Consider the following 24,937-nt stretch of genomic DNA (forward strand, 5'->3'; position numbering starts at 1 on the left):
GTTCGGATAAGATGACTGCGTGTAACATGCACATTTGTGTTTCAAATGAACCACAGACTTACAGCAGGTCCTAACAGCCCTATAAGCCTCAAGCCTACTATGACTTCATCCCTCTGGAACTTCGGCCCCTATATCCCTGCTGAAGTAGAGCAATGAAATAACTGCTGCCATGACTGGTGGTGCTTCAAAATGGTGAAGTAGGTAATTTAACAGATTAATTACATGGCAATTTGAGCCCCAAAGTCCAATTCTTTTACAAGACGCACTGCAAGCAAGCATCTAATGAAGATATTGTAATGAAACGTCCACAACTCCAATTAAAGTTGTGGACTCCAATGCAAATTACTGAGAAAGGATTGATGTATGTATTTGCATATATTTATTGATTTATTGATTTGTTTGTGTGTTTGTGTGTGTGTTTGTCTGTGCTCGTGTGTGTGTTTGTTTAAAGGTACATTACAGGCTCCTGTCAGAGCATTCAGTAATGCGGGATTATACAACAAAATATGTGCCAGCAATATCTGTACTTATACTTGGGCAGTTACACTTCTGTGTGTATTAAATATGACAACAGCAGCACTTACAAATGTCACATGCCAAACAAGAAAGGCGAACAAATTGATATTCAGGCAAAGACAAGCAGAAGACGAGCTCAGAAGCCCAAACTCACCATTAGTGAGCCTTGCTGTGTGCAGAGCCCTGTGCAAAAGAAGCTGGAGAGCATTGAAGAGGACATCTCCTGCCTTAGGGGCTCGCTCCAGAAAGTCTGCCTTGGACAGCAGGCACAACGCCTTTCCTGCGTTTGATAGGCACAGAGTGGAACATGAGCACCCAGGCAAAAATCTCACAACTGGTTTTCTTTGATTCCAGCTGGAATGAAATGATTCGAAGTGGTACCAGTTGGAAACCAACTGCTCTGCTACTCGTTTCAAGTGATCTCAGCAGAAAGCCAGTGGTCTTGAACTGGTTCAAGTACCAGTATAATGATTCTAGACCAGTGTAAGGCTACTGGAGTTGAACTGAGGAGGTGTTCTCAGGCTATCACTTTTGGGGATAGTTTCACTTTCGTGAGACTCTGCACAGGACATGTCAAAGTACACAGCACTCTTAGCACTGCAAAGACAGCGAGTTTGGCACAATGCCCGAAACGATGTTAGCCGTATAGGCGGACGCCACCAATGCTGAATCTTGCGCGCTTTTTCTCAGCCGAGCTTCTAAAAAAAATATTTTATGACTGCATAAACGATTATTGTTAGTTCTGACATAAATTAATTGTGATTGCTAAAGTCGAATTTTGTAAATGCAAATAGACATCCAAAAATTCCCAAGAACTTCCTTCAAGAAGTCTGGACATCTAATCACTTAGCTGTGTTACAGCTACAGGAGGTTTTATAAAAGGGCGCATCCAAATAATGCTTAAACTGAGACTTCCTTTAGACGGAAAGTTTCCCTTATCCATTAAGAAGTATTTTAGACATTCTTTAACCTTCCTGTGCTTCATGGGGTGCAACATCTGGTGAAGCTATCACCGAAAGTGACAGCCCGAGAATACTGTCTCCAAGATTGCTCTGGTTCCAGGTTCCAGTAGAGGGTGCCGGTTATTGCTCAATGGAACTGCAGTGGAACCGAGGGTCCCGCTGCAGTCATTGACTTTGGGACTCGCCTGCATACTGTCTGTTACATATTCATTATTATTAAATGGAGAATAAACTGAAACAAAAACTGAAAGCATCGCATAATAACCGAAGAATCCACTATTATTATCATCATTATTATACGGGTGTCACACGACGCGTGTTCGATCGCGATCTAGCCCGATACGGATCGAAAGTGGTTCCTTTGCACGAGCTACTAAAGGGAACAAATCGCGAAAATTATATTCCAGATCGGGCTCGATCGCAATGGGAAGTTGCCATGTGACACTGGCACTAGCTTTATTAGCCGAGGCGTCATTGTCTAAGCTGCGATCGGTGTTAGCGGCGATGTCATGGGCGATGTACATATAGGACGCTAGTTGCATATCTTGTCCCCATGTGCACCATTTGTGCACCAGCAGTAAGGTTAAAATTAACTCTAGGCCAAAATGCGAAATTATTCCCGCACATATAAACGGCTGATTTTTTCTTTTTTTTTTTTTTTTTGACGGCATTTTACATTTAGACGAGTTAAACGTCATTAGCCAGTCAGCACACCAGGAATAGATAAAATTAACGGTTACAGGTGGAAATTGCAGAAGAATCCAGAATTACTTATAGTCCAGTTGAACATTTTCACTTTGGCAGCAACGTTCAGAGCAGACATTTTCCACACATGTCTGTGCATACGTAAGTAACTGACCATTTGAAGGAAGGCATAACAGCTACTGTAAGAGACAGTGGTGGCAGTAGGCGGTATTATCGCCACGCAGCTTCATAAATTGTGCTGCGTGACCAAGTATACGATCCTCAGCGTCACAAAATTTTATAGAACTGGAACTTGCCTCATGCCGAGTTCGCTCAACATTTCTTTATTTTGTGTTTTCTTCTGTGTAGGACTCGTTGTATTGCCCCTGGGGGATGTTAGGCAACTCAATTTGGTTGACCCAAATCTTTCAGGTGAACTAAGGGGACACTCGAGAAACACAAAATCAGTTTACGTTAGCGGTGGGCGAATATTCAAAGTTTCGAATACAAATAGAAAAATGCAAACTAAGTATTCATATTTAAAAAAAAAGAAACGTTTGGTATTTTCGAATGTATGAAACTAACAAAATATTTCCCTAAAGCCGACTGCTAACCTAGTGGTGTTATCCGTCTGCGACAAACAATGTATTGCAAGTTATCAGAAATGAAACAGCTACAAAAATTGTCAAAGCGATGCAGAAAAAAAATTATTATGCTAATTTGGTTTTTGGTGTCGTGGCTGTTGCATACATGACAACCTGTGATTATCGCTTGTAGTTTGTCATAGCGATTATGGCAGTCTAGTTGTGTAGCAGTGTTATATTTTAGGCTACAAGGAGATCATTTGCGTGCAATGGGTCATATTACATATTTACAGCACGGAAGTCCTTAAATTAAGCAGCTTTATTTTTCATTGCTTGCCCACTTGCGATTCTTTTTGGCAGCCATTTGTTTTCAGAAAGGAATGAAAATTGGAAGATAATCATCGTCCGATCTTTTTTTTTTTTTTTCTTTGGAGAACATGGCTCGTGTATGGGTGCCAGAATGTCTTGCTATTTATGTTTGGGGTCGGCACCCATTTTACCTCTGATTATTCTCGACCAGACGAGTTCTTGTCAAACACTTGATTTCAGGTTGAAAGCTTACGTAGGCAGTTTTTTTCTAAATAACAATTAGTGACCTTGTGTTTAAAGCAGACCCTCAGTCCTTGTGAGTTTGCCGTCTTTTTCACTAGGCAATACAAGCATGGTACCTAATTGATCTGAAATAAATATTTTTCTTGCGAATGTATGCATCTGTGCAACTCCTCAATTCTATATCCCCCCCCCCTATACTTACTATTCATACTCAATTCGTATTCTACTTAAGACGAATAAAGTGTTTTCGAAAACTATCTGTTAATCTCGTGCTATAAGTTGACTATTAGAGAAACGAGTGGGAAAAGATATGTTTTTTTTTTTAATTTCTCGCCAGAACCTCAGCAACAGTTAGTTAGTGCGACGTCACGGATTGTGTTCTCGTATTAGGACCACGTTGAGTCAGGAGCAGTTCTCGAAACGTGCTATGTTCAATCTTTGGCTCCGAAAAGACGCAATGTAGTCAATTTTTTACCTATAAGCAATTAACCAGGCTCTAGCTGACGCACTAAAGATCCATGACGTCACAGCGAAGTGGTGCGGGAACCTGAAGGCAGCGTCGCCACCGGCGTTTCCTTTTTGCACTTGTTTTATGGCCTACCAAGCCTCTTTGTGGTAAGAGTGGCGTCTTTTGCCATTGTAGAAAGGTAACTGACTAACACACGTGAACTGTTGTCTTCAGCGACACATTAAATTTGTTGAAGTTAATCGAATGAGTAATGTTTCTTGTAAGCATAAGGACATTCATCACATGACACTGAATCGATGTTGTTTAACCGCGGATGTAAATGGCGCCCGCCTGCACTTCGGGAAACGCTCGAAGCAGACAGAACCGGCAAGCTAGCTTCACCGCATAGCACGGGCCGCGCAAGCCTTTTCGTCGCGCTCGAAAGTGCGCCTTGTACACGGCTGTCCCCTTCTGCAATTTACTCGCTGCAAGGAAAATCCAAATACAACGTCCTGAGCTCGTGCCACAATCCCTGCATTGTCACGGCGTTAGCCGTACAGTGAAGCCGAGCAGTTTGTGACAACACAGACCAATTAACTCACAAGCTCTTTCTTTCCTGTGTTTTTTTTTTCCGTAATGAATACTTGTCATCGGCCCTTCGTTTTGACTATTATGTCATCTGCAACGAAAGGCTGACACCAGTTCATACAAATAACTACTGCTTACGAAACGCTCTGTGAACACAGGTCACAGCTAGGTTTCATAAGCACGTTCAAGCTGTTAGCTGATTACCAAGGTTACTGCAACATTAATTCCGGGACACTGGATCTCCTCTCGCAGCCATATTTCCCTTCGCATCGAGCCCACTCTAGTCATGCTGTGAAGGTGCGACCGAGTGATGCATTTCGGATGTATTTTTCGGCATAGCACCGCAATGCTGGTCGTAATGTACACCGTGAGATTAACAAATGTAATCCAAAGCCTCATGGCATCCATCTCGACCATAACAAACAACGCAGCTTAGTATCTCTCTTATTCCCTCAGCTGCGTGGCGACGCGCCGCCGAAAATACGTCTGAAATGTCACGGCCTCCGAGATTCGCTGGCGCGCAGCGACAGCGCGCGCCATCCGATTTCGGAGGCCACTTCCTTGCGGTTGCCCCTTGCCGATGGCACCGACGCGCACTTTTCACTCACCGTTCATGTGGAAGTTCTCCGAATCCGTGGGCACCAGGGAGAACTGTTCGGTGCACCACTCGAGCCACATGGACACGTTGTGCTTGCTCCACTGGCGCGGGTCGTTGCCTGGAACGGAGTCGCACAGGAGAGAGTTCATGGCAAAGTGGGCGGCCGCCGACGCCGCTGCCGCCGCCGCCGCCTCCGCGCTCCTCATCGCCGCCACGGGCTCGGCGAGCGAGCCGTAATAACAGTAGCGCAGGCCGCGGCCACCGCCGAACACCGCGGAGTGTGCGGGGCACATTCAACGCGGTCAAGAGCGCGACCACCGCGGGGTGTCGTGTGCCGGTGGGCAGCTGTACCCGTCGGCACAGGCAGACGCAGCGCGCTGGGTATGCGAAAGCAGAAGGCTCGCGCGCGACGGACACGATGTGGCGGGTATCAAGATGTGCGGAGCAACAAATGAGCACAGAGGTAGTTCACCGTTTTGTTGTTGTTTTTATGTCTCCGGTGTGTAAGGCACGGTAAATGGATACGTCGTTAGCAGAACTGACTAGAGGATGGCCGCGTTGAATTCGTATGCATCAGAACGGCGCACATGATCGCGAGGGGGTGCGCGGAGAAACAGCGGGACTCCGGACAAGCAAGGGCACGGCCTGTCCTCAACGTGTTAGGATCCCGAATTATCCTCGACATCCGAGTGGCCGGCACCGAACAGCGATGTTTGTAGCAGAGTAAGAATGCGCAGCGGGTTGAGTCAGCTTGTCGTGGGAAAATTATCCAGAGGAAGAGCACCGGGTCCCGGTACGCAAAACGGACAGCGCCGCACGTAGATCATAGCGTCGTCGCCACGGACACGTCTTCGGTCATCAAGAGACGCTGAGACGACGAATCGCCGGCCAAACAAAATACAACACTCGGATCGCTTCGCAGATCTTCCAAGCGACGGGTTGGTGCGGACGCAAACTGACGCCCAGCGTCGGAACTCGGTATCTCACAGAACGGTTTCGAGACGAGGCGAAGATTCGCGTGCTCCTTCTCGGTTGGTAGTCGACTAGACGACACCAACGGCGTAGCAGCACCTCCGACGGCAAGCACAACCGCGCCGACGCCTTCGCGAAACCCGACTTCCACCAGCTGCTGCGTCTAGAGAGTGAGAGCTCGCCAGAGAGAAAAGGCGCGACCGTGGTAGCGGAGGCAGCTATTTCCTCGGGGAAACTACCGCGCGCTAAACTGCACTACAGCCATCGGAGGGGAGAGAGAGCACAGAGAAGGGGGAGACGTCCTCTTCGGCGCGAGCGGTAGATGGTAAAGGGCGACGATGGCGAGTGGCGTTTCCTTCCCCCCTGCCCCCACCCTACTACTCGTCCGCTTGTTCGTTGTTTTCTCTTTAGTCATTCGTCCCTTTGGCATACCCCCCCTCCTCTTTCAACTCTTTCCTCTAGAAAAGCCACGCTTCCCTCCTCCACCTTATAGATGGAGGAACAGGGAGGAGGCATGTGTGTTAGCCCGGTCACACAACACGCAACGAGGGTGAAAGCGGTCGCCTTGGAACGCGACGTCCGTCGACGGCGGCGACGACGACCAAGACCACGGTCATCCAGGCAGGCAGGCAGGCGAGCTAAAGGAAAAACGAAGAAACCGAAAAGAAAGAAATACCGCCGGCAATCTTTCTTCGCCGTTCGTTTCTTTCCTCAAGTTTTCTTCTTTCGCTGTATTTCTTTTTCCTTCTTTTTATCCTTTCGCGCTCTCTCTATAGCCACCCGTTCCTTCCACCGCACGAGGAAAGAAAAACATCCCCCTAAAGAGTTAGCGGCTGCAGCCGAGGGGCGCTCGCGCGCGAGTAATGATAACGCTCGGGCACGAGTAGGATAAAAGAACGGGAAAACAAAACGCGAGAGAAAAAGAATCACTAGAGCGGACATGGAAAACAGAAAGTGTTGGGTAAGAGAAAGACAAGAGGTGGGGGAAAGGGGCATGAGTTGATGCAAAAAAAAACGAAACCACAGACGCAGGGTTACAAAAGAGAAACCAGAGAAGAGGAACATCGTCGCCAGTGAGCGGGAGGACGCACGCAAGGAGATGGGCAATCGAAAAAGAATGAAAGAAAACAAAAGCACGAGAACAGAGCCGTGAAGGAGAATTGAAGGTGAGGGGCGTCCACTTCCTCTAAGCAGGAGGAAGTGGCGCGCTTCCAGCGACACACACGCGACCATACATTTGACTCCGGCTTTTTCTTTCTTTCTTTTCCAACGCTCCCTCTCCGCGCATTCTTCTTTAGTTTGCAGCATCGCATCGCCCCGTCGTCGTTCCGCAAAGTAGATTCTCTGGCCCGTTCTTGCTTCTTTTCATTTCGGTGACTTGTTTCGCTTCGGCCGGCCATATCCACTGGGCGCCGGCGAGTCTCAAGGCCACCGCGGTGCGTGTTATAGGAAAGAGGCACGTAGTACAGTGGATAGCGAGTCTGATGAGAAAGATGGATAGAAATAACGAGAGAGGGCGAGAGGAAAGAAAAGCAGGAGCGAAATATTGGAGATGAATAGAAAAGCGCTCTGGCGAGCTCTCACTCTAGAATACGAAAGAAAATAAAATAAAAAGAAAGGGCGGATGCAAAAAGGAAGCCAGCAGAGCCAACAACCACCGGACATGGCAGGCATGGCTACGCATCGCCGCACCGGCTCTCTCGCTCTTTCTGTGCGCGAAAGCCCAGAGCCGAGATGCCGCGCAAAGCGAACGAACGAGCGAGCGAGCGCGTAGCAGTGACGAGAGATATGCGTCTGCCTGGCACACCGTTCCGAAGATTGGTCGACCGGTGGGTCGGTTTGTGAAGCTGCGTTGTCTCTACAGGAAACGCCGCACAGCGCTAAGGACAGGGAGTTATAGTGTAGACGCGTCAAGCGCCTACTCCGTCTTATGTCCCTTCCCCTCCCCTCTCCGGTGCACTGCTTAGCGCGCGCCGTGCGCGTTGTTTCACGACAGAGCGCGTAACGCGCCAGGCACTGTTCATTAAAAAAAAAGGAATAGAATAGACAAACAAAAGATAATTCGAGATCGTGCTTCATCGTACAGGGCCTGTCTTCTGACGAACAAGACTGACACGCTCGCAGCACATGTTTAGATCTACAAATGCGGTTTTGTCTCCGTAGCCGAGGTCACAAGCAATTCCTGTTGATACGATCTCTCGCTTAAATCGATAGACCGGTCGCAAACGAGACGCGAAGCTCTCTTGCGCGGGAGTCGTGCCACGGACTTCTCTCGTGATACTTATAGCGAACACCGCAAGAACACTTGCTTCTAGTCCAAGATCTGGAGAACGAAAGCGTGACAGCCTTGGTACTGCGTCAATGTTTATACACCAATACACGCTAGCTCATGGTCCCAAATCAAACCGTCGTCTACGTTCCTAGCAAGTGCTAGTATCCCATGAGTGAATAAGCTAAAACGTTTCGTTATAACAACTGGCTCTCGCACTCAGAACTTAAGGTTTGTGTAAGCTAAAAAAAAAAAAAAAACTTCTGCAGGTGGGAGCCGGACACGCCAACCACTATAAGCTTACCGCACAACTTCGCGCGTGGTAATTGGGGCGGGATTTTGCGCGCTAAGCAGACTCGGAGTCGGAGCCTGCATTGATTTCGAAGGCCACAGCAGGCAACACTATAGGCATCATCGATTATTCGCCCCCAACAGTTGTAGACTGTTCGACACGCTGCATACGTAACGCCGACTGGCTGAAAGTACCGCCACGGGCAGTCCTAGACATACATACATACATACATACATACATACATACATACATACATACATACATACATACATACATACATACGTACGTACGTACGTACGTACAGGTCGCGGCCTTGACAATTTACAACCCTCCAAAATCCAATTAATATAATCTCATTTCACCGAAGTACTCGCGCACATTATCACGGTTATCACGACGTTTATCACGACGTACACGCGCCCATTATCGCGGCTGACAGCTTCGCTGTCAGTAGCCGCGAACATCGTCGGATCGCTCTATGGCCGGACTTCAGCGGACTGCTAACAAGCAGTAGTGTAACGCGTCATTACCGAAAACGTTGAACGAGTAAGTGCAGGCAGACCACAAAACGAAAAGAAGTAATTTGGAAGAACGAGGAAAAAGAAAAAAAGAAAGCTTCAGGTGGAGTAACGCTGAAGGTCGAGCACATGCTACGGGTGGGAATAACACTCGCGCCACGTAATTTCCCTTCGCCTGATTTAGCAACGGAATCAGGCGCCTAATGTTAGCCGCGTATGCGGCCGTCTAATTAAGAACGACTCGAGATTGAAATTGATGTTTTTTTTTTTTTCGTGCTTGCGGCGAGATAATGATGCTTTCCAAGTGCGCAAGAAAAGTGTGCCCACATCTTGTTACTGTATTTTTATCTTACTTCTATACCAAGACTGTATAAAGGAATATTGTCTGTTTGAGCTACTAACCCATGCACGCTTTGGCATCGTAGACGGTGTGTAAAATAATTTTTTCTCTAAATTTCCACACTGTCACTGTCTACCACGCAGACGAGGGAGGGCTCGAAGAATCTGAAGTGGATAGATCCGTTCTTTTTCTTTTTTGAGCGCTCGCCTACCAAAAATATTTAGGAATGAAGTAGAATTGAAATTTTTCATATATATATATATATATATATATATATATATATATATATATATATATATATATATATATATATATATATATATATATATATATATATATATGTGTATCTTTCAGTGCGACGACTCATGGGTGTCCACGATACCTCATAGGGAGGCATATACAAATCTATATAACCCCGATTCTTCCCCTCCCCGTCCCCCTTCCCTCCCTCCCTAACTCCAGCCTCTTATTTAGTGCCATATATCAAGATGGCCAACGCACACATATACATACGACGCGCGTTCGGGTATTCACAGCCTCCGAGTAGTGGTGTAAGAATGTAGCCAAAAAGGACGAATAAAACAACTACAGAGGAAAAGGCTGGCAGAAGTTGGCGGGGCAGTGTCCAAAGGCGCCCTCGCGCCATTTTACTCGTTTGTTCGCTTCTCACCGATCGTGTTGTTTTTGTTCGCAGCGAGCTACGTAAATGTCCGAACGACGGCGGCGGCGCCGGGAAGAGTTGGCCAGCTCCCCAACACCACCACCACCAACTAGGAGTTTTCGTTGCTGTAAGCGCTCCTTCGGCGGTGGTCATTTTGTCCGCGAGGATATATTCCAACCAGCGCGGTTGCGGCGAGCGGAAAGAAAATTACCCCTCGGCGATCGGGCGACGCAGAGAATGAAGAAACAACGAAACGAGATAGATAAGAAAGGTAGTAATGCATGGGCAAAGCCTGGTGAGTAAACACAACAGGAGCGAGATAGAGGCGAAGAAAAGGAAAGGGGGTGAAATCAAAGCGAGAGAACGCCGAGAAAAAGGCAAGGAGAGAGAGAGAGAGAGAGAGAGAGAGAGAGAGTTAACGAGTGGGACGTGTCGATTCCCGCGAAAAGGGAGTCGATCGCCGTTCCACGAACGAGAGCTGTGCCTCCTCCCCCACTTTTATTTTTTCTCGGTTGCTCGCCTCCTTCTCGGTCGTCCTGCCCCGTGACGTCAGAGGAGGCTTTGCGCGCGCGCACGGCAGCGCAATAACACGATGCTAATTGAGGCCAGCGACGCGATTCGCTATGCGCGCACACGGCTCTGGTTTGCTTTCTCGCTCTTTTACTTTTTTTTTTATGCTCCTCCAATTGAAAGAAGCGTCAGTGTCTGTTTTATTCGCGCAAGCTCCGCTATCGCGAGTTTCGGCGCTGGGCAGCGGCGGAATGTAAATGGAAGCTCGACGGAGAAATGCAAACTAAACGCAACTGCTGTCGCTGTTGTAACTACGCGAAAGTGGGGAATTCGTAAGAGGCACCAAGGCAGGAAGGAGCACAGATGGGCATACGTGAGTCGAGTTGCACTGAAACGAACGCCTAGCTGCTATCATCGTGCCAACTTTACGTGCGACACTTATTGGCGATCCAACAAACAGACATCGGGCCCCTCGGGTAACCCCTTTCTTCTTATTATTGGCGATGACAGACAAAAAAAAAATCAAGAAACGTGCTGCAAATCAGCCAACTCGATAGTGCTGTGCTTGCCTGCTCTACCAGCGGTGGACGAGAAAAAAAAAAAAGAAAGAAGAGGAAAAGCTTGTCTGAGGCGCACCGCAGCCCGTGTACACCACAACATCGATGGCGAAGCTCTTAGGAGAAATAACTGTGTCGTTTATAGAATTCTGTGAAGGCGACATTATCACCTATATATTTGCTTTACATTGCTTCTTCTGTTTGTTATTGAAAAGCAGCCAGGGCGATAGGTATATTACGTGCGTGAGAGTTTCAAGCTCGTGATTGCGAACGTGTAATGCGAGACAAAAATTCTTTTGCCGGCGCCTGCTGTAAACTCAGGCGAGTGAGGAGCACTATAAAAAAAAATCACGCAGAAACTCCTCTGGGGATTGTCTAAGTATGCGTAAGCATTGTGCCACTTGGTCATCTCCACGCAGCCCGGTGTCATTATCAACGTTATGGAACTTGATCCGGCCAGTACAAAAGACAGCGCTGCGGCGACACGAACTGGTGCGGATGGCGGCGCAAGCTGCGTTGATAACTGATGACGTTCAGATATTTATAAGCCGTTATCGCTCTTTAGCGCCTTATCCATCCCCGCGTCGAAACATTATAAACTGTGACCAAACGTGCTGCGGCTGCGTATACGGCACGGCCGCGCGGACCGTATCTTGAAAGCGATCTGCGATGCGGGCAGAGAGTGCCGACTACTGATAGCGCCGCACGCTGAGTATTCGCCGCGTCGTGTTCAAGAGGTACGCGCGGGCCCGTATCTTGAAGGCGACCTGCGAAAGGAGGTGGGTAGGGGTGCCGAGAGGCTTCGCGAGCGTTGTGTCCGTTCGCGTTGGAGCTACAGGCAGCGCGAAGCCAAAGTCGCTCGCTGCTGCCGCGCTGCGGGCTCTACCTTGAAAGCGATATCGTCTTACGGGACGGACAGAAGGACGGAATTTTTTGGGCAAGCATACAAATGCTTCCGCATTTAGAAAGGCAAAAGGTTAGGAATGCGGCGCCCAGATCCACCCCGAAGAGAACATGAACAACATGCGACAGCAACAATTTTTCCCCTCTCTATAGTCTTCATATCCCCGTTTAAATCGGCACTTAATATCCTCTTTAGCGCTTACGCAGAGAGCGCGAGGGAATCAAGGAGGTCTCCGACCGTACATGCATATCGAAGGGGGCGTCGTGGGTATATAAATCGCGTATAGAACGTGCTAAACAAAATGGGAATGCGTTCGCAATTGTTAGGAATGTTTCCAGCTCCAATACAAATTGTATGATGACTATAAGAACATTTTCATAATTATCCGGTTCCGCCAAGCAAATGGCGGAACCGGTCACCGTTTAAGTAAAGACGAAGTGTTATAGCTGGGCACATTCTGGGGAGGGGGAGGGAGGGGGCTTGTTTCCCCACGAGAGCTACGTCTACATTTTCCATGTCATATAGTACAAGGGTACAAGCAGGCTGTATTTGCGCGCTGCTCGGCGATGCAGACGCCATACTCGTATGCCGTATGGCGGCCGCCGCTTTTCGCGCTCCCGGTGATCAATGGGTGATCCGGCAGAATGCAGCCATAATGCGTCACAAAGGCTGTCGCTCTCATTATACAAAAATGCATCAGTTCGACGTTCCCACCGGTGGCAAAAAAAAAAAAGAAAGTGCGGACAGTCATGCCCTCCGAGTATAGCATTTCAATCGCTGAGCACTGTGTATACACGTGCTGGTCGCAAGAATGACTATGGCGGCTTTAGTTTGGCGAACTTGCTCGCTGGAAAGCTAGCCTTACAAATGTTATTGCTAGGGTAATAAGGTCTATTACAGTCGTGCGTCGTCAATATCATCATCATCATCATCATCATCATCATCAGCCTGGTTACGCCCACTGCAGGGCAAAGGCCTCTCCCATACTTCTCCAACAACCCCGGTCATGTACTAATTGTGGCCATGCCGTCCCTGCAAACTTCTTAATCCCATCCGCCAACCTAACTTTCTGCCGCCCCCTGCTACGCTTCCCTTCCCTTGGGATCCAGTCCGTAACCCTTAATGACCATCGGTTATCTTCCCTCCTCATTACATGTCCTGCCCATGCCCATTTCTTTTTCTTGATTTCAACTAAGATGTCATTAACTCGCGTTTGTTCCCTCACCCAATCTGCTCTTTTCTTATCCCTTAACGTTGCACCTATCATTCTTCTTTCCATAGCTGGTTGCGTTGTCCTCAATTTGAGTAGAACCCTTTTCGTAAGCCTCCAGGTTTCTGCCCCGTAGGTGAGTACTGGTAAGACACAGCTATTATATACTTTTCTCTTGAGAGATAATGGCAACCTGCTGTTCATGATTTGGGAATGCCTGCCAAAACGCACCCCAGCCCATTCTTATTCTTCTGATTATTTCCGTCTCATGATCCGGATCCGCCGTCACTACCTGCCCTAAGTAGATGTATTCCCTTACGACTTCCAGTGCCTCGCTGCCTATTGTAAATTGCTGTTCTCTCCCGAGACTGTTAAGCATTACTTTAGTTTTCTGCAGATTAATTTTTAGACCCCCTCTTCTGCTTTGCCTCTCCAGGTCAGTGAGCATGCATTGCAATTGGTCCCCTGAGTTACTAAGCAAGGCAATATCATCAGCGAATCGCAAGTTACTAAGGTATTCTCCATTAACTTTTATCCCCAATTCTTCCCAATCCAGGTCTCTGAATACCTCCTGTAAACGCGCTGTGAATAGCATTGGAGATATCGTATCTCCCTGCCTGACGCCTTTCTTTATTGGGATTTTGTTGCTTGCTTTATGGAGGACTACGGTGGCTGTGGAGCCGCTATAGATATCTTCCAGTATTTTTACATATGGCTCATCTACACCCTGATTCCGTAATGCCTCCATGACTGCTGAGGTTTCGACTGAATCAAACGCTTTCTCGTAATCAATGAAAGCTATATATAAGGGTTGGTTATATTCTGCACATTTCTCTATCACTTGATTGATAGTGTGAATATGGTCTGTTGTTGAGTAGCCTTTACGGAATCCTGCCTGGTCCTTTTGTTGACAGAAGTCTAAGGTGTTCCTGATTCTATTTGCAATTACCTTAGTAAATACTTTGTAGGCAACGGACAGTAAGCTGATCGGTCTATAATTTTTCAAGTCTTTGGCGTCCCCTTTCTTATGGATTAGGATTATGTTAGCGTTCTTCCAAGATTCCGGTACGCTCGAGGTCATGAGGCATTGCGTATGCAGGGTGGCCAGTTTCTCTAGAACAATCTGTCCACCATCCTTCAACAAATCTGCTGTTACCTGATCCTCCCCAGCTGCCTTCCCCCTTTGCATATCTTCTAAGGCTTTCTTTACTTCGTCCGGCGTTACCTTCGGTATTTCGAATTGCTCTAGACTATTTTCTCTTCCATTATCGTCGTGGATGCCACTGGTACTGTATAAATCTCTATACAAACTCCTCAGCCACTTGAACTATCTCATCCATATTAGTAATGATATTGCCGGCTTTGTCTCTTAACGCATACATCTGATTCTTGGCAATTTCTAGTTTATTCTTCACTGTTTTTAGGCTTCCTCCGTTCCTGAGAGCATGTTCAATTCTATCCATATTATACTTCCTTATGTCAGCTGTCTTACGTTTGTTGATTAACTTCGAAAGTTCTGCAAGTTCTATTCTAGCTGTAGGGTTAGAAGCTTTCATACATTCTAACCCTACAGCTAGAATAGAATAGAATTCGAGTCGTCAGTATATACGACTCGAATTATGGACAATTTGTGCGGGCACCCAATTTCTTTTTTTTTTTTTTTACTTTAACCAGCGCATTTGGGGGTCGATGGACGGGGAGGGAACGCACGGGCCCCGCAGGAACCCACGCGTTTTTGTCTCGCCAATATGGACGGCGCAGTTATGGGCTGCACCTCCTTCGCACGAAAGCGCCTCGCGCACGCCCCGTGGCGTGTCACGTGACACGCGCTCCCGGACCCGTACGCGGTTTTCGACAAGAAAACCGGCTTTCGACAGATGTTGCACTGTCATCAGATTAAGCGCAGACACCAGTGCCCACAGTTTTTTTTTTTTTTCTCTTACGTCCCAGCTTCGTCAACGTGCGATATGCGGTTTCTCGCTATATACTCGCCTGTTCTGCTTAGTAAACACGAAGACTTACGCGACAACCCGCAAGGCCCGGCTTTAAACCACCTTGCAACAGCCTGAGAACAGCGCGGCGACTGGAGTAACGCACTCCAAGTTCCTCATATCGTGCCATATTTCAATCGCAGCGCGCCCAGTGCAATATACGGAAAAACAAACTTTAATCGCAGTGTTTCTTAGCAATAAATTCTCTCTAAATTTTCCACAAATATTATTTTTTATGAAGAGCCGCGGTCGGAAATTATTATTATTATTATTATTATTATTATTATTATTATTATTATTATTATTATTATTATTATTATTATTATTATCTAAATACAACGTCCATTGCACAAGCCTTCGAGGCATCTTTTCTCCACTCTGTAGGATTATCCGTCACACGATTGTAATGAAACACGAAAGTGAAAGAGGAAAAAGACGGGAGCCCTGGCCGACCGTCAAGCCCCGCTGAAGCAGAACGTCAGCGACAGTTCCAGGCAGCGTATGCAGTCGAAATTGCGCACGGGCTATGTAAGCGCCAAGGTTAACTATCTGCTCGGCCACTGAACGCAATGACAGCGGCTTCCTTTCCTATGCTGGGCAGGCATAGAGTGCATACGTGCGCACACGTCCTTCCCCGCCGTTCGCGCTTGTCACCGGGCTCGTATATATCTCCGATCCCTGCGCGACCACCTTCTGCCTCCGAGGAGGAAAAAAAAAAGCGATAAGAGAGAGAGAGAGAGAAGATAAACGGAATGCTCGGATCCACGTGCTCGAAATACATTGCGCACGAACGAGAAGGCGCGAACAAGAGAGATCCTATCCCGACAAAACGCAGGTCGGTTGGCCGACGCACGCACACCATGGCGCCAACAGCTTTTGTTTGTTTGTTTCACGCCACGTACCCGACGATCATTCCATTATCCAGTCTCATGCCTGAGCAACGCACGCAGATGATATTCAAAGGTAAACTAAAGAAGAGAAACACTTAACCGGTTTGTACTGATGAAACGTTAATTTAAAACTGTTTTACTTAATTTCGTGGTAATAGGTTGATCACGAAGTAAAAGGCGCTGCTGAGCTCGAGGTCGCGGGTTCGATGCCGGCCGCGGCGGCCGCATTCCGAAAGGGGGGGGGGGTACGAAATGCAAGATGGCGTGTGTACCGTGCATTCGGGTGCGTGTTAAAGAACCCCGGGTGGTCAAAATTAATTCGGAGTGATCCACGACGGCGCGCCTCGTAATTAGATCGCGGTTTTGCACGGAAAATTCCTGAATATTTAGCTAGATAAAATTATTAACACCAGACTTTAGTTTCGCGATAGAACCCGCGCGCCGGTATCACAGATTTCAAAAGTGTTTGCCGATATTTAGGCGCCGTTGTGCTTTAGTAAAGCTTCTTGAAACTGGCAAAGTTCAGTCTTTGACTGCTTAACGATACATTGTAGTCCATCTTTTCCGATCATAATCAGGAGGCCACGTCGAAATCAGTGATGTCACGACAAGCTGGTGCGGGAACTTCAAGGCGGCGTCGTTACCCGTCTTTCGTGTTAGCATCATTTCTCAATATCCTAGCCGATATCCTAGCAATATCCTAGTGTGTGTGTGTGTGTGTGTGTGTGTGTGTGTGCGTGTGTGCGTGTGTGCGTGTGTGTGTGTGTGTGTGTGTGTGTGTGTGTGTGTGTGTGTGTGTGTGTGTGTGTGTGTGTGTGTGTGTGTGTGTGTGTGTGTGTGTGTGACGGTAATTTACTACACAACCCACATTGTTTTTCTTTCTGACTAGCTAGGGAACGGCAGTTTAATCGCGGCATGTTTATTTACACAAAACGAGGAACACGAGAAGTGTGCCAAGGCGCCAAAACGAAGAAGCTCGCCGACAGTTTCGCCCACGAAACGGGCTGCGAATGCCGCATCCCCCGCAATTTCCTTTCCAAACTTGGCAGGGAAGAGCAGCGTGTATTTCTACACCCCTTGTTCGACGTAGTTAAGTGTTCCATGTCTCATTCAAGGTTAAGGGCAAGAAGGCGGTGTTATAACAAATTGTGCAACGCGGCGAAGCGATCACCTCCCCCCCCCCATCCCCCCCGCACCGTATACATACGGATTGAAAGAACGGGTGTCAGAGAAAGGAGAGACTAAGCTTGGGATGCCGCATGCAGAATGTGAGGCGCGATGATGCATGGAACATCGCGTTTTGCGGCATTCCGTCCTTCCGCGCAGCACAAACAGAACTGGCAGCAAGGTCATAACCGGCCCACTGTTCGACTTCTACAAAACCATCCGGTGCACAACCACGCATAACCACCTCTACATTTCAGCGTGCGCAATGTGTCTGTTCGTATAGGGTATGTATGCACTAAAGCTCGGCCGCGACGCCGCACTGTGATGCAACAATTGGTCAGCAGACGAGACAAGCAAGATACGTTTAGAGCCCGATACTGACACAACCGGAGTCGTTGCATGCATAGGTAACTACAATGTAGCGATCGAGGTTGTAATGAAGATAGATATCAAGGAGAGAGAGGCAGAAATGCTAGACTGATATGCATTTATATAATACCTGATTAGTTTAAGTCACGGAGCTGTTTCGAAGGGGTTGCGAATACAAATGGCAAGCATTATCATCATCATAATCGAAATCGGCGCTGGTCGCCATATTTGTGGTTGCTTCGCAGCATGCGACAACGCGTTCAGCGTTGTCTGCGTTCTGCGCGCCTCGAGTTGTGCAGATGTATTGTTTCCTCGCGTGTCACGTGCGGTTCCGCTACTTATATTTTTCACTGAATATGATGTGCGAACGTGCAACGGGTGAGCTCGGTGGTGCAGGTGCGAGTTAACGCGGACCGTGGCGAAGTGCGCGGCCCCGGCTCTAGGCGTCGGCCTCACAGTGCGTGAGCATCTTTGGCGGTGGCACACGGAAAGCAAGCGCCGTTGTCGCTGATTATCGATGGACTCGACGCACGGCTGAGAGCGCTGCAATACGATAGCGCGCGAGCGCAGTCACGTGGTTTCGTTTCGTATCTCGCGGACATTGTTTAAACGCCGAAAAAAAAAAAATCACCACGCAACATTTACGTTGCCACAAACAACTGGATCAGTCGTTTCTGAATCCCCTCTACAACGCAACGAAAGGCACTTGAGTATTAAAATTTTGCATAACTGATCTTAGTCCATTACCTATTTAAGCAGAACATAAAAAAATACTCTAAGGAGCGCTAAATGACGGCAAATCATATGCCGCAGGTTTCATTCAGCCGCGGCTAACCGCTTTCTTTAAATCCTTGGCACAAGTTGTACCTTGTATTCTGTACGCTTTCGGCGTTTAAGGGAACACCAACGAGACATCTACAGAATGCATTTCCGCGTATACCAATGGCACGCCAGTAATGTGCGTCTTTCGAAGCCCGCTGCTGGCGGCATTTAATATGAGGCGATAACGAAAGGGGGAGGAGGAGTGAAGAGCGAAAGCGAAAGTACTGCAGAAAACTGACACACAATGGCGGGGCTGGAAGGGGGAGAAAACATGACGCCCACTGCGCCTCACAGCTGGCGGGCACCACACAACAACGCATGCATGCGTAAAATTATCCTTTTCCTGTTGTTGTTTTTCTGTTCTTCTTTTAGTTGGTGTCGTTGCAGCGGCTTAATGTAACCGCGAGCACGTACCGTGCCCTTGTGTGTGCTGGACGCGCAGCAGAAATTCCATTTATGTGGTTTGCTTTACTAGATAAAGGTAAAGTTATAAAGGTAAAGATAAGATAAAGGTAAAGAGAGCGGTTGGACCAAGTAATTGAAGTCCGATTGTGGGGCCAATGCAGATAAGATTTTTGTTTTTCCTAAGCGTTAGTTTTGTACGCCACCGTTCATACGTTTATTCTTGCAAATTCAATGTGTCCTTATTTCTTCATGCGCACTTTCGTTTGTTGGGGTCCTTTCACAATCTTGTTACACCAGCCCTTTCGCAGTAAATTTCCTGTCCTTGAAATCGATTCTTAATTTTCCGTTAGCCTAACCTTGTCCGTCGCCACGGAAAAGTTGAGGTGTCCTCCAAAAGAGGCGAGACAGCTGACATACACGCAGCCTTTCTCTTTACGTCCCCTCCCCCCTCCCTCTTACACGATTACAATAAAACGAGTAGCGTTACCGCAATTGCTCCTGCTGATCTTACCACCACCGCGCGTAGTTGCTACAGCCGGTAGCCAAGTTACCGGGAGGCTATACGCGCGAGAACGCGGTACGCACCTACGCGTACTTCTCGCGGGCACAGCCGTGCGACGGCGGTTCACCGTCCGCGCATCACTCGCGAAATGTGCGCGGCCATTGTCACCGCGGCGCAAGGTCGGCGCGCGTCACACACAATGCCAAACGCAGCGACCCTCGTCGGGGGCAGCAGGCAGGTGCGCGCGCTAAGCGTGCGTGCGCGCCCCCGAGAAGCCGGGAGAGAGAGAGAGAGAGAGAACGGTAACATCGCACAAGCGGCGCCTAATTTCATCGCAGAGAAAGCAGCTGCGCCTCGCCACTTTCTTTCTCTCTTCTAATTCTTTCTTCTTTTTTTTCGGTGCGCCAACCGGCTGCCCACGAGCGCGTAGGCCGAACACTGCAAAGGAAAAGTCTGTGTACGACTTCGGTCGTCGAGTCTCCGCGTTTGTGAAACGGCGCGTGAGCATGCACGGAGAGCGGGAAAATGAAGAGACAGCGCGGGCCCACTCATTTATCCACTCGCTGCGCACTTGATGCAGCGTACATTAACATAGCCGGACCTTGGCCCGCGAAATTCGAGCAGCGCGGCACCGATGAATGCGACCCTTTCTTCCGTACCACTTCTTGCGTGGCGAAAAAGAAAATCCGTTAGTGCAGCTAATTTTCAGTTAAGAAGCGGCAGCTAACGGTATGCAAGTCAATATACGAATCGATGGGAGCCTAGGCGCCGTAAGGAACCGAGGCAAGATATCGTACTGTTACGGTATTCGCGCATGTGATGACAGCACATGCAGTGCTCGCGATACACGTGTTGATAAGCGCTGAATGTTATATAAAGACTGGGCATCAGTCAACAGCGGGGATGAGGGGTCAACGTTTGCACCGTTCAGCGCTGATGCATAGCCTAAGTACGGGGACGCGGAGTCCCGGCAGTTGCGAAGGTTTCGGGGAACCCCCGAAGTAGGCTAAGCATACAGGTGCCAGAGAGAAAAGAAAGCAAAACGGACCATCGCACTATTCGGAACTACAAAGCGGCACTTGTTGGATGCGAGTGTCCATATGGGCCTGCTGCTCATGTCGAAACGAGCACAAAGCCGAACGTTTGCGAAAGAGTTCGGTATACCGGCGCCTCAGGCTGCTATCACGCATCGTGCGGATAGTTATCCCGTGAGATGGAGCGCGAGTCGAACGTGACGTGAACGGCCCACTAACGTTGGTTGAGGTCCTTCTTCTATCGCCACCTGTCCCATTTCAATGACGATTCGCCACCCTCCTCGTAAACCTATCATCGCGAATAGCACGAACAGCGGGTGCTCCCGATTTCCATGGAAATTCCATGGATGGAAATTTGGCCTTGCCGGTTTGGAATCTTTTTGCAAACGGCGCGAGAAGGACGACGACGCACACAGAAGGACGAGACACACACTTTGTTCTGCTTTCTTTACTTGTGCGTTAAAACACGACAACGACGGTTTGTATGTGTGCATCGGGGTTATCTGGCTGCTATGTTCATTTTGGCGCCTTTCGACGGTAGATTCAAAATCAGCCACCCTCGATAACTGTAATATGGAGCGCGGAAGCACATGCTGCAGCCCGCGTCTGCGGGCGGAGGTGGTCGTACTGAATTTTAAAGGTTGTCTCCTTGCCTTACCAAAATATGGAGGGAGCGCCTGCTCTCCGCTGGACTCACTTGTGTAAATTGCGCGACACAAGGCAAGAACGGTGCAATTTGTACCAAATTCATCCGCGCCAACTCGCCCAGATATCAACGCTCTCTGGAATGTTGAGCGTGCGTCCCGTACGAACGTGGTGCCGCGGGGGGAGCACGGTTTGGCAACAGTCCAGTGGGTCCAGAGTCCAGTGGGCAAGCGGCTTGCGTACGCAAGCCGCTTGCGTCCCCTAAACTAAAGCTCTCTAATGTTATGGCGACGCCCAGGGACCGCGCGTTGGAAAGGTCCGGGCGGGGGACGTGGGGGGAGGGGCACTCCAGCGGTCATCGAAGAGAACTCGACGGCGTCCGTGCCCGCGTCCATGCTCGGGACGTTCGCGCGCGGACGCGTTATCTCGCTCACGAAGTTGTGCCCGCCGCAAAGCCAGAGTGCCGCACATATCGGCGGTGGCGGCGGCGACGTGAAATACGGGTCCGTTCACCCTTAGCGCGTCCTCTCGCGCGCGGGACTCCTGCGCTGGAGGCCGCGAGGCTGCCCTGCTGAATCCCTCGGCGGAACGCTGCGGGTCTCGCCGCCAACCGGACGTCCGGTTTGTTCTCCGTTCGGCCACCTCGAAGAGGAGCAAAGCAGCTCTTCAACAAGCTCGAGCGCTGTAGTAGTGCACAGTACTGCGGATGACTTAGGGGGCTGTGAGGAATGCCATTCGATCCAGTCTACTACCTATACAACGAACCATGACGTTGTGTTGTGTTCAGCGGGAAAGAAAAAAAGATGGTCAGGAACCATCGGAGATCACAGTCAAAGAAGGCGAATAACTTTTGCAGACGGCAGATGGACAGACTATAGCAATACTTGCAAAGTATACCGCTGACGTCGGTAAGGGTGTTCGATGATTGCGGCACAAATTAACGTCGACATGTTTCTGTAGATTGCGCCAGACAGTGACGGCGAGGAGACGACGACAGCAGCGCGACCAAGACGGCATAATGACGACAGCGTGCACGACGTTGCCACGACAACGGCTCGGCACCCGCGCTTTCTTCTCCGCTCGTTTGCTCCGCGGTGCCAGATACTCCTCCGACCTGTGGGAGACGGGCCAATTTACGCTCGAGCCGCCCATCGCCGCAAGCCGCACCGCACGCGTGCGGTCGCGCGAAAGATTGCACATATCTAGCACTTGTGCACAAATTACCTCTTACACTGTGTACACAGTGTATACCTTACACATTGTAAGCCGAAATTTGTGCACAGGTGTTTGATACGTGCTATGTTTAGCGCGACCGCACGCGTGCGGTGCGGCTTGCGTCCGATGGGCGCCTCGAGCGTAAATTGGCCCAAGCGATGCTGTGGTGAGCCGGCAAGACGGAACGGCACATCGTGACTTGGGCAACGAATGCGCGGTCCGCAACCATTAATCAGCCAGTGAATCTCAAAGGCCTAGCTGGAGCTCGGCGACCGAAGGCACCTCGTAACTCGTGTTACGTAGGCAGCTCTCGTGCCAGAGCACGTGCCCTTCAGACCTGCTCACCCGAGTACGAAAATTCGCGCATGGCAGAGAGAGAAAGGTATTCACTTTAGCACTGCATGAGGACAGCGAGCAAGTACTGTAACTGTAGGTCCTATAGCTCCCAAGTTTTTATTTGAACCGAGCATGATTCGCGTTGAGAACCTTGTCGTGTCGACGTCCTTGGCGAATGTTGTAGCTGGGGACGGAAAACCCTGTCGTTGTGTCTTTTTTTTTATGCGTTCGCATTCTTAGACTTCGCGGACTATTCGAAGGCTATCCATCATGTCTAACTATGTATGTTTGTGCCTATACATGTTTGTATCTTAGGAAGGCTTCGGGGTGAGGATATCTCGGCAACTTTCGTTTTGCACGTGACATTGTCCTATTCAGCAACACAGGAGATGAATTGCAGCAAATTATTGATGGCCTTAAGCGAGAAATCGCAAGAGTATAGTTTAATATTAATATGCAGAAGCCAAAAGCAATGTTTAACAGCCTGGCAAGGAAACAAGAATTCAGGATCGCCAGTCAGCCTCAGCATTTTGTACAAGAGTCCGCTTGCTTGTCTAGGCCAATCACTCACAGGCGGCCCTGACCATGAGAAAAAAAATTACATTGGAATAAAAATGGGTTGGAGTGCGCACGGCAGGTATTACCGAATCCTGACTGAGTACTTACCACTGCCATTGAAAAATGTACAATCCTTACATTCTACCGGTGCGAACGTAGGGCAGAAACTCAGCGGTCAACAAAGAAGCTCGAGAACAAGTTAAAGACCATGCTAAGGGCAATGAAACAAAAACGTTAGGCGTAGCGATAAGAGACGGGAAGGTAGCGTTGTGGATCAGAGAGCAAACAAGGATAGCCGCTATTCTAGCTCAGATTAAGAGAAAAAAAAATGGAGCTGGGCAGGCAATGCGATGCGTAGGGTACATAATCGGTGAGAGAGAGAGAGAGAAAGGTCAAGGTCACGAGTCTAAATAACGGCGTGCCGCCCCCTACCTTTTTTTTTTTTTTCTTCGTAAACGTCAGGCGAGACGCGCGGTCTCCATTACGCAAATAAGGAGCTAGCCTGTTTCAACGCGGAAAGCTTGAAACCACGTTCCGATCCGTGACCGCGCGCGCGCAAGTGCGCGTAGGTTGCCGATCGTGACAGCCCCTCGCGACGAGCGAACGCGAGATGACCGTCCTCCCATCGGTCCGGTGATGGGTCAAGAGGTCCGTTCACAGACCGACCGTTTTCAACGTCCCGGAAAAGCACGTTGAATCGAGTCGGTTGGAACGAATTCATTTCCCTACAACACAGCGCGAACAAACGAGGTCACCGTGAAGACGCACGAAAAAGAAAAAAAAAAGGACGACAATGCGAGCGCCGACTAATGACTGAAGAATAACACGCGCGAGCGTGCGCTCTACGCATGCGCACTACGACGGTTCCTCCCCCTCCCGACTCCGAATGCTACCACCCGTGTTCTAGAAGTAGTATTTCGCCCGAAAAACTGATGAATTTGCGCAGCGCAAATTGACGGCACATTAAAGGAACACAGAAACGACGTGAGACGCACGTGGAACCGTCCACGCCGTACTGTGTTCCTTTACGTCGTGTCCGCACGCGCTGCACGAATGCAGTTTTCAAGATCAATGTGTCAAGCAGTCCGCGAACGCAATGTATTGACGTTTCACCATCTGATAGCGTCAAGGAAGCTTCGCTTACGAATCCATCGTCACTTTGATAAATCCCTCGGGACATGGTGTCTCCGCATCGCAGCGGTCGCACATTGTCGTATTTCGCGCGCCTTTCTCGGTGTCTTTAATTCGCGCTGTGGCTGGGAAACGCAACGTCCCAAGCCAACGCGTACGGGGAAGCGCGGGGACTAAATACGACCAACCTGATTTCTTGCAACGTGCACCTCGTATAAGCGGAATTATTAGCTGTGGTCGAACGAGAGATGTGTGTCCGGGAAAGCGACCTCTTGAGGACTGTATAGGTCTTCGTCGGGCCAGTTGTGTCGCCGCGAGTCCATCCCTCGTCGAAAAGTTGCATCGCGGCAGGTGTCTGTCGCTAGAATAGCAGCTTGGGCTTGTTGGTTTTCCATCCTGCTAGTAACAGCGCAAGATGTAGACAAGATACGAGACTGCGCTTGTGGTGTCTTCTTGTCTCGTCTCTTGTCTACATTTTGCGCTGTTACTAGCAGGTGTCTGTCATTCGATAACCGACGAATATCTGTTACAAGCCTCCCCGTAAGACTATGCCTTGTCTAGGCTTTTCTTTTGTTGTCGTTGTTGTAAAGCGGGCGTTTTTTGCGTGCCGCCTAAGTTCGAATACGAGTCGAACTCGGGACCTCTCGAACGGCAGCTAAACGCCACAGCTAGCGTGGAGGCGACGTTGCCGTGAGAGTCGAGCGCAC

At 49.1% G+C, this 24,937-nt stretch overlaps 1 protein-coding gene across 6 annotated transcripts in view; it reads right to left on the bottom strand.

Annotated features, from left to right (window-relative positions):
- The window catches only part of aop (ETS variant transcription factor anterior open), a 179,995-nt gene that overhangs the window by 19,391 nt on the left and 135,667 nt on the right, over nt 1–24,937 (bottom strand). For all 6 annotated transcript variants that reach the window (XM_075690490.1, XM_075690489.1, XM_075690488.1 and 3 more), the window contains 2 exons: nt 4,943–5,050; nt 671–796 (listed from right to left, as the gene is read on the bottom strand). In XM_075690490.1, the coding sequence (XP_075546605.1) occupies nt 671–796; nt 4,943–5,050 (234 nt within the window). The remainder of the gene's footprint in view (nt 1–670; nt 797–4,942; nt 5,051–24,937) is intronic.

This window comes from Dermacentor variabilis, chromosome 4, assembly GCF_050947875.1.
Source record: "Dermacentor variabilis isolate Ectoservices chromosome 4, ASM5094787v1, whole genome shotgun sequence".
NCBI lineage: Eukaryota > Metazoa > Arthropoda > Arachnida > Ixodida > Ixodidae > Dermacentor > Dermacentor variabilis.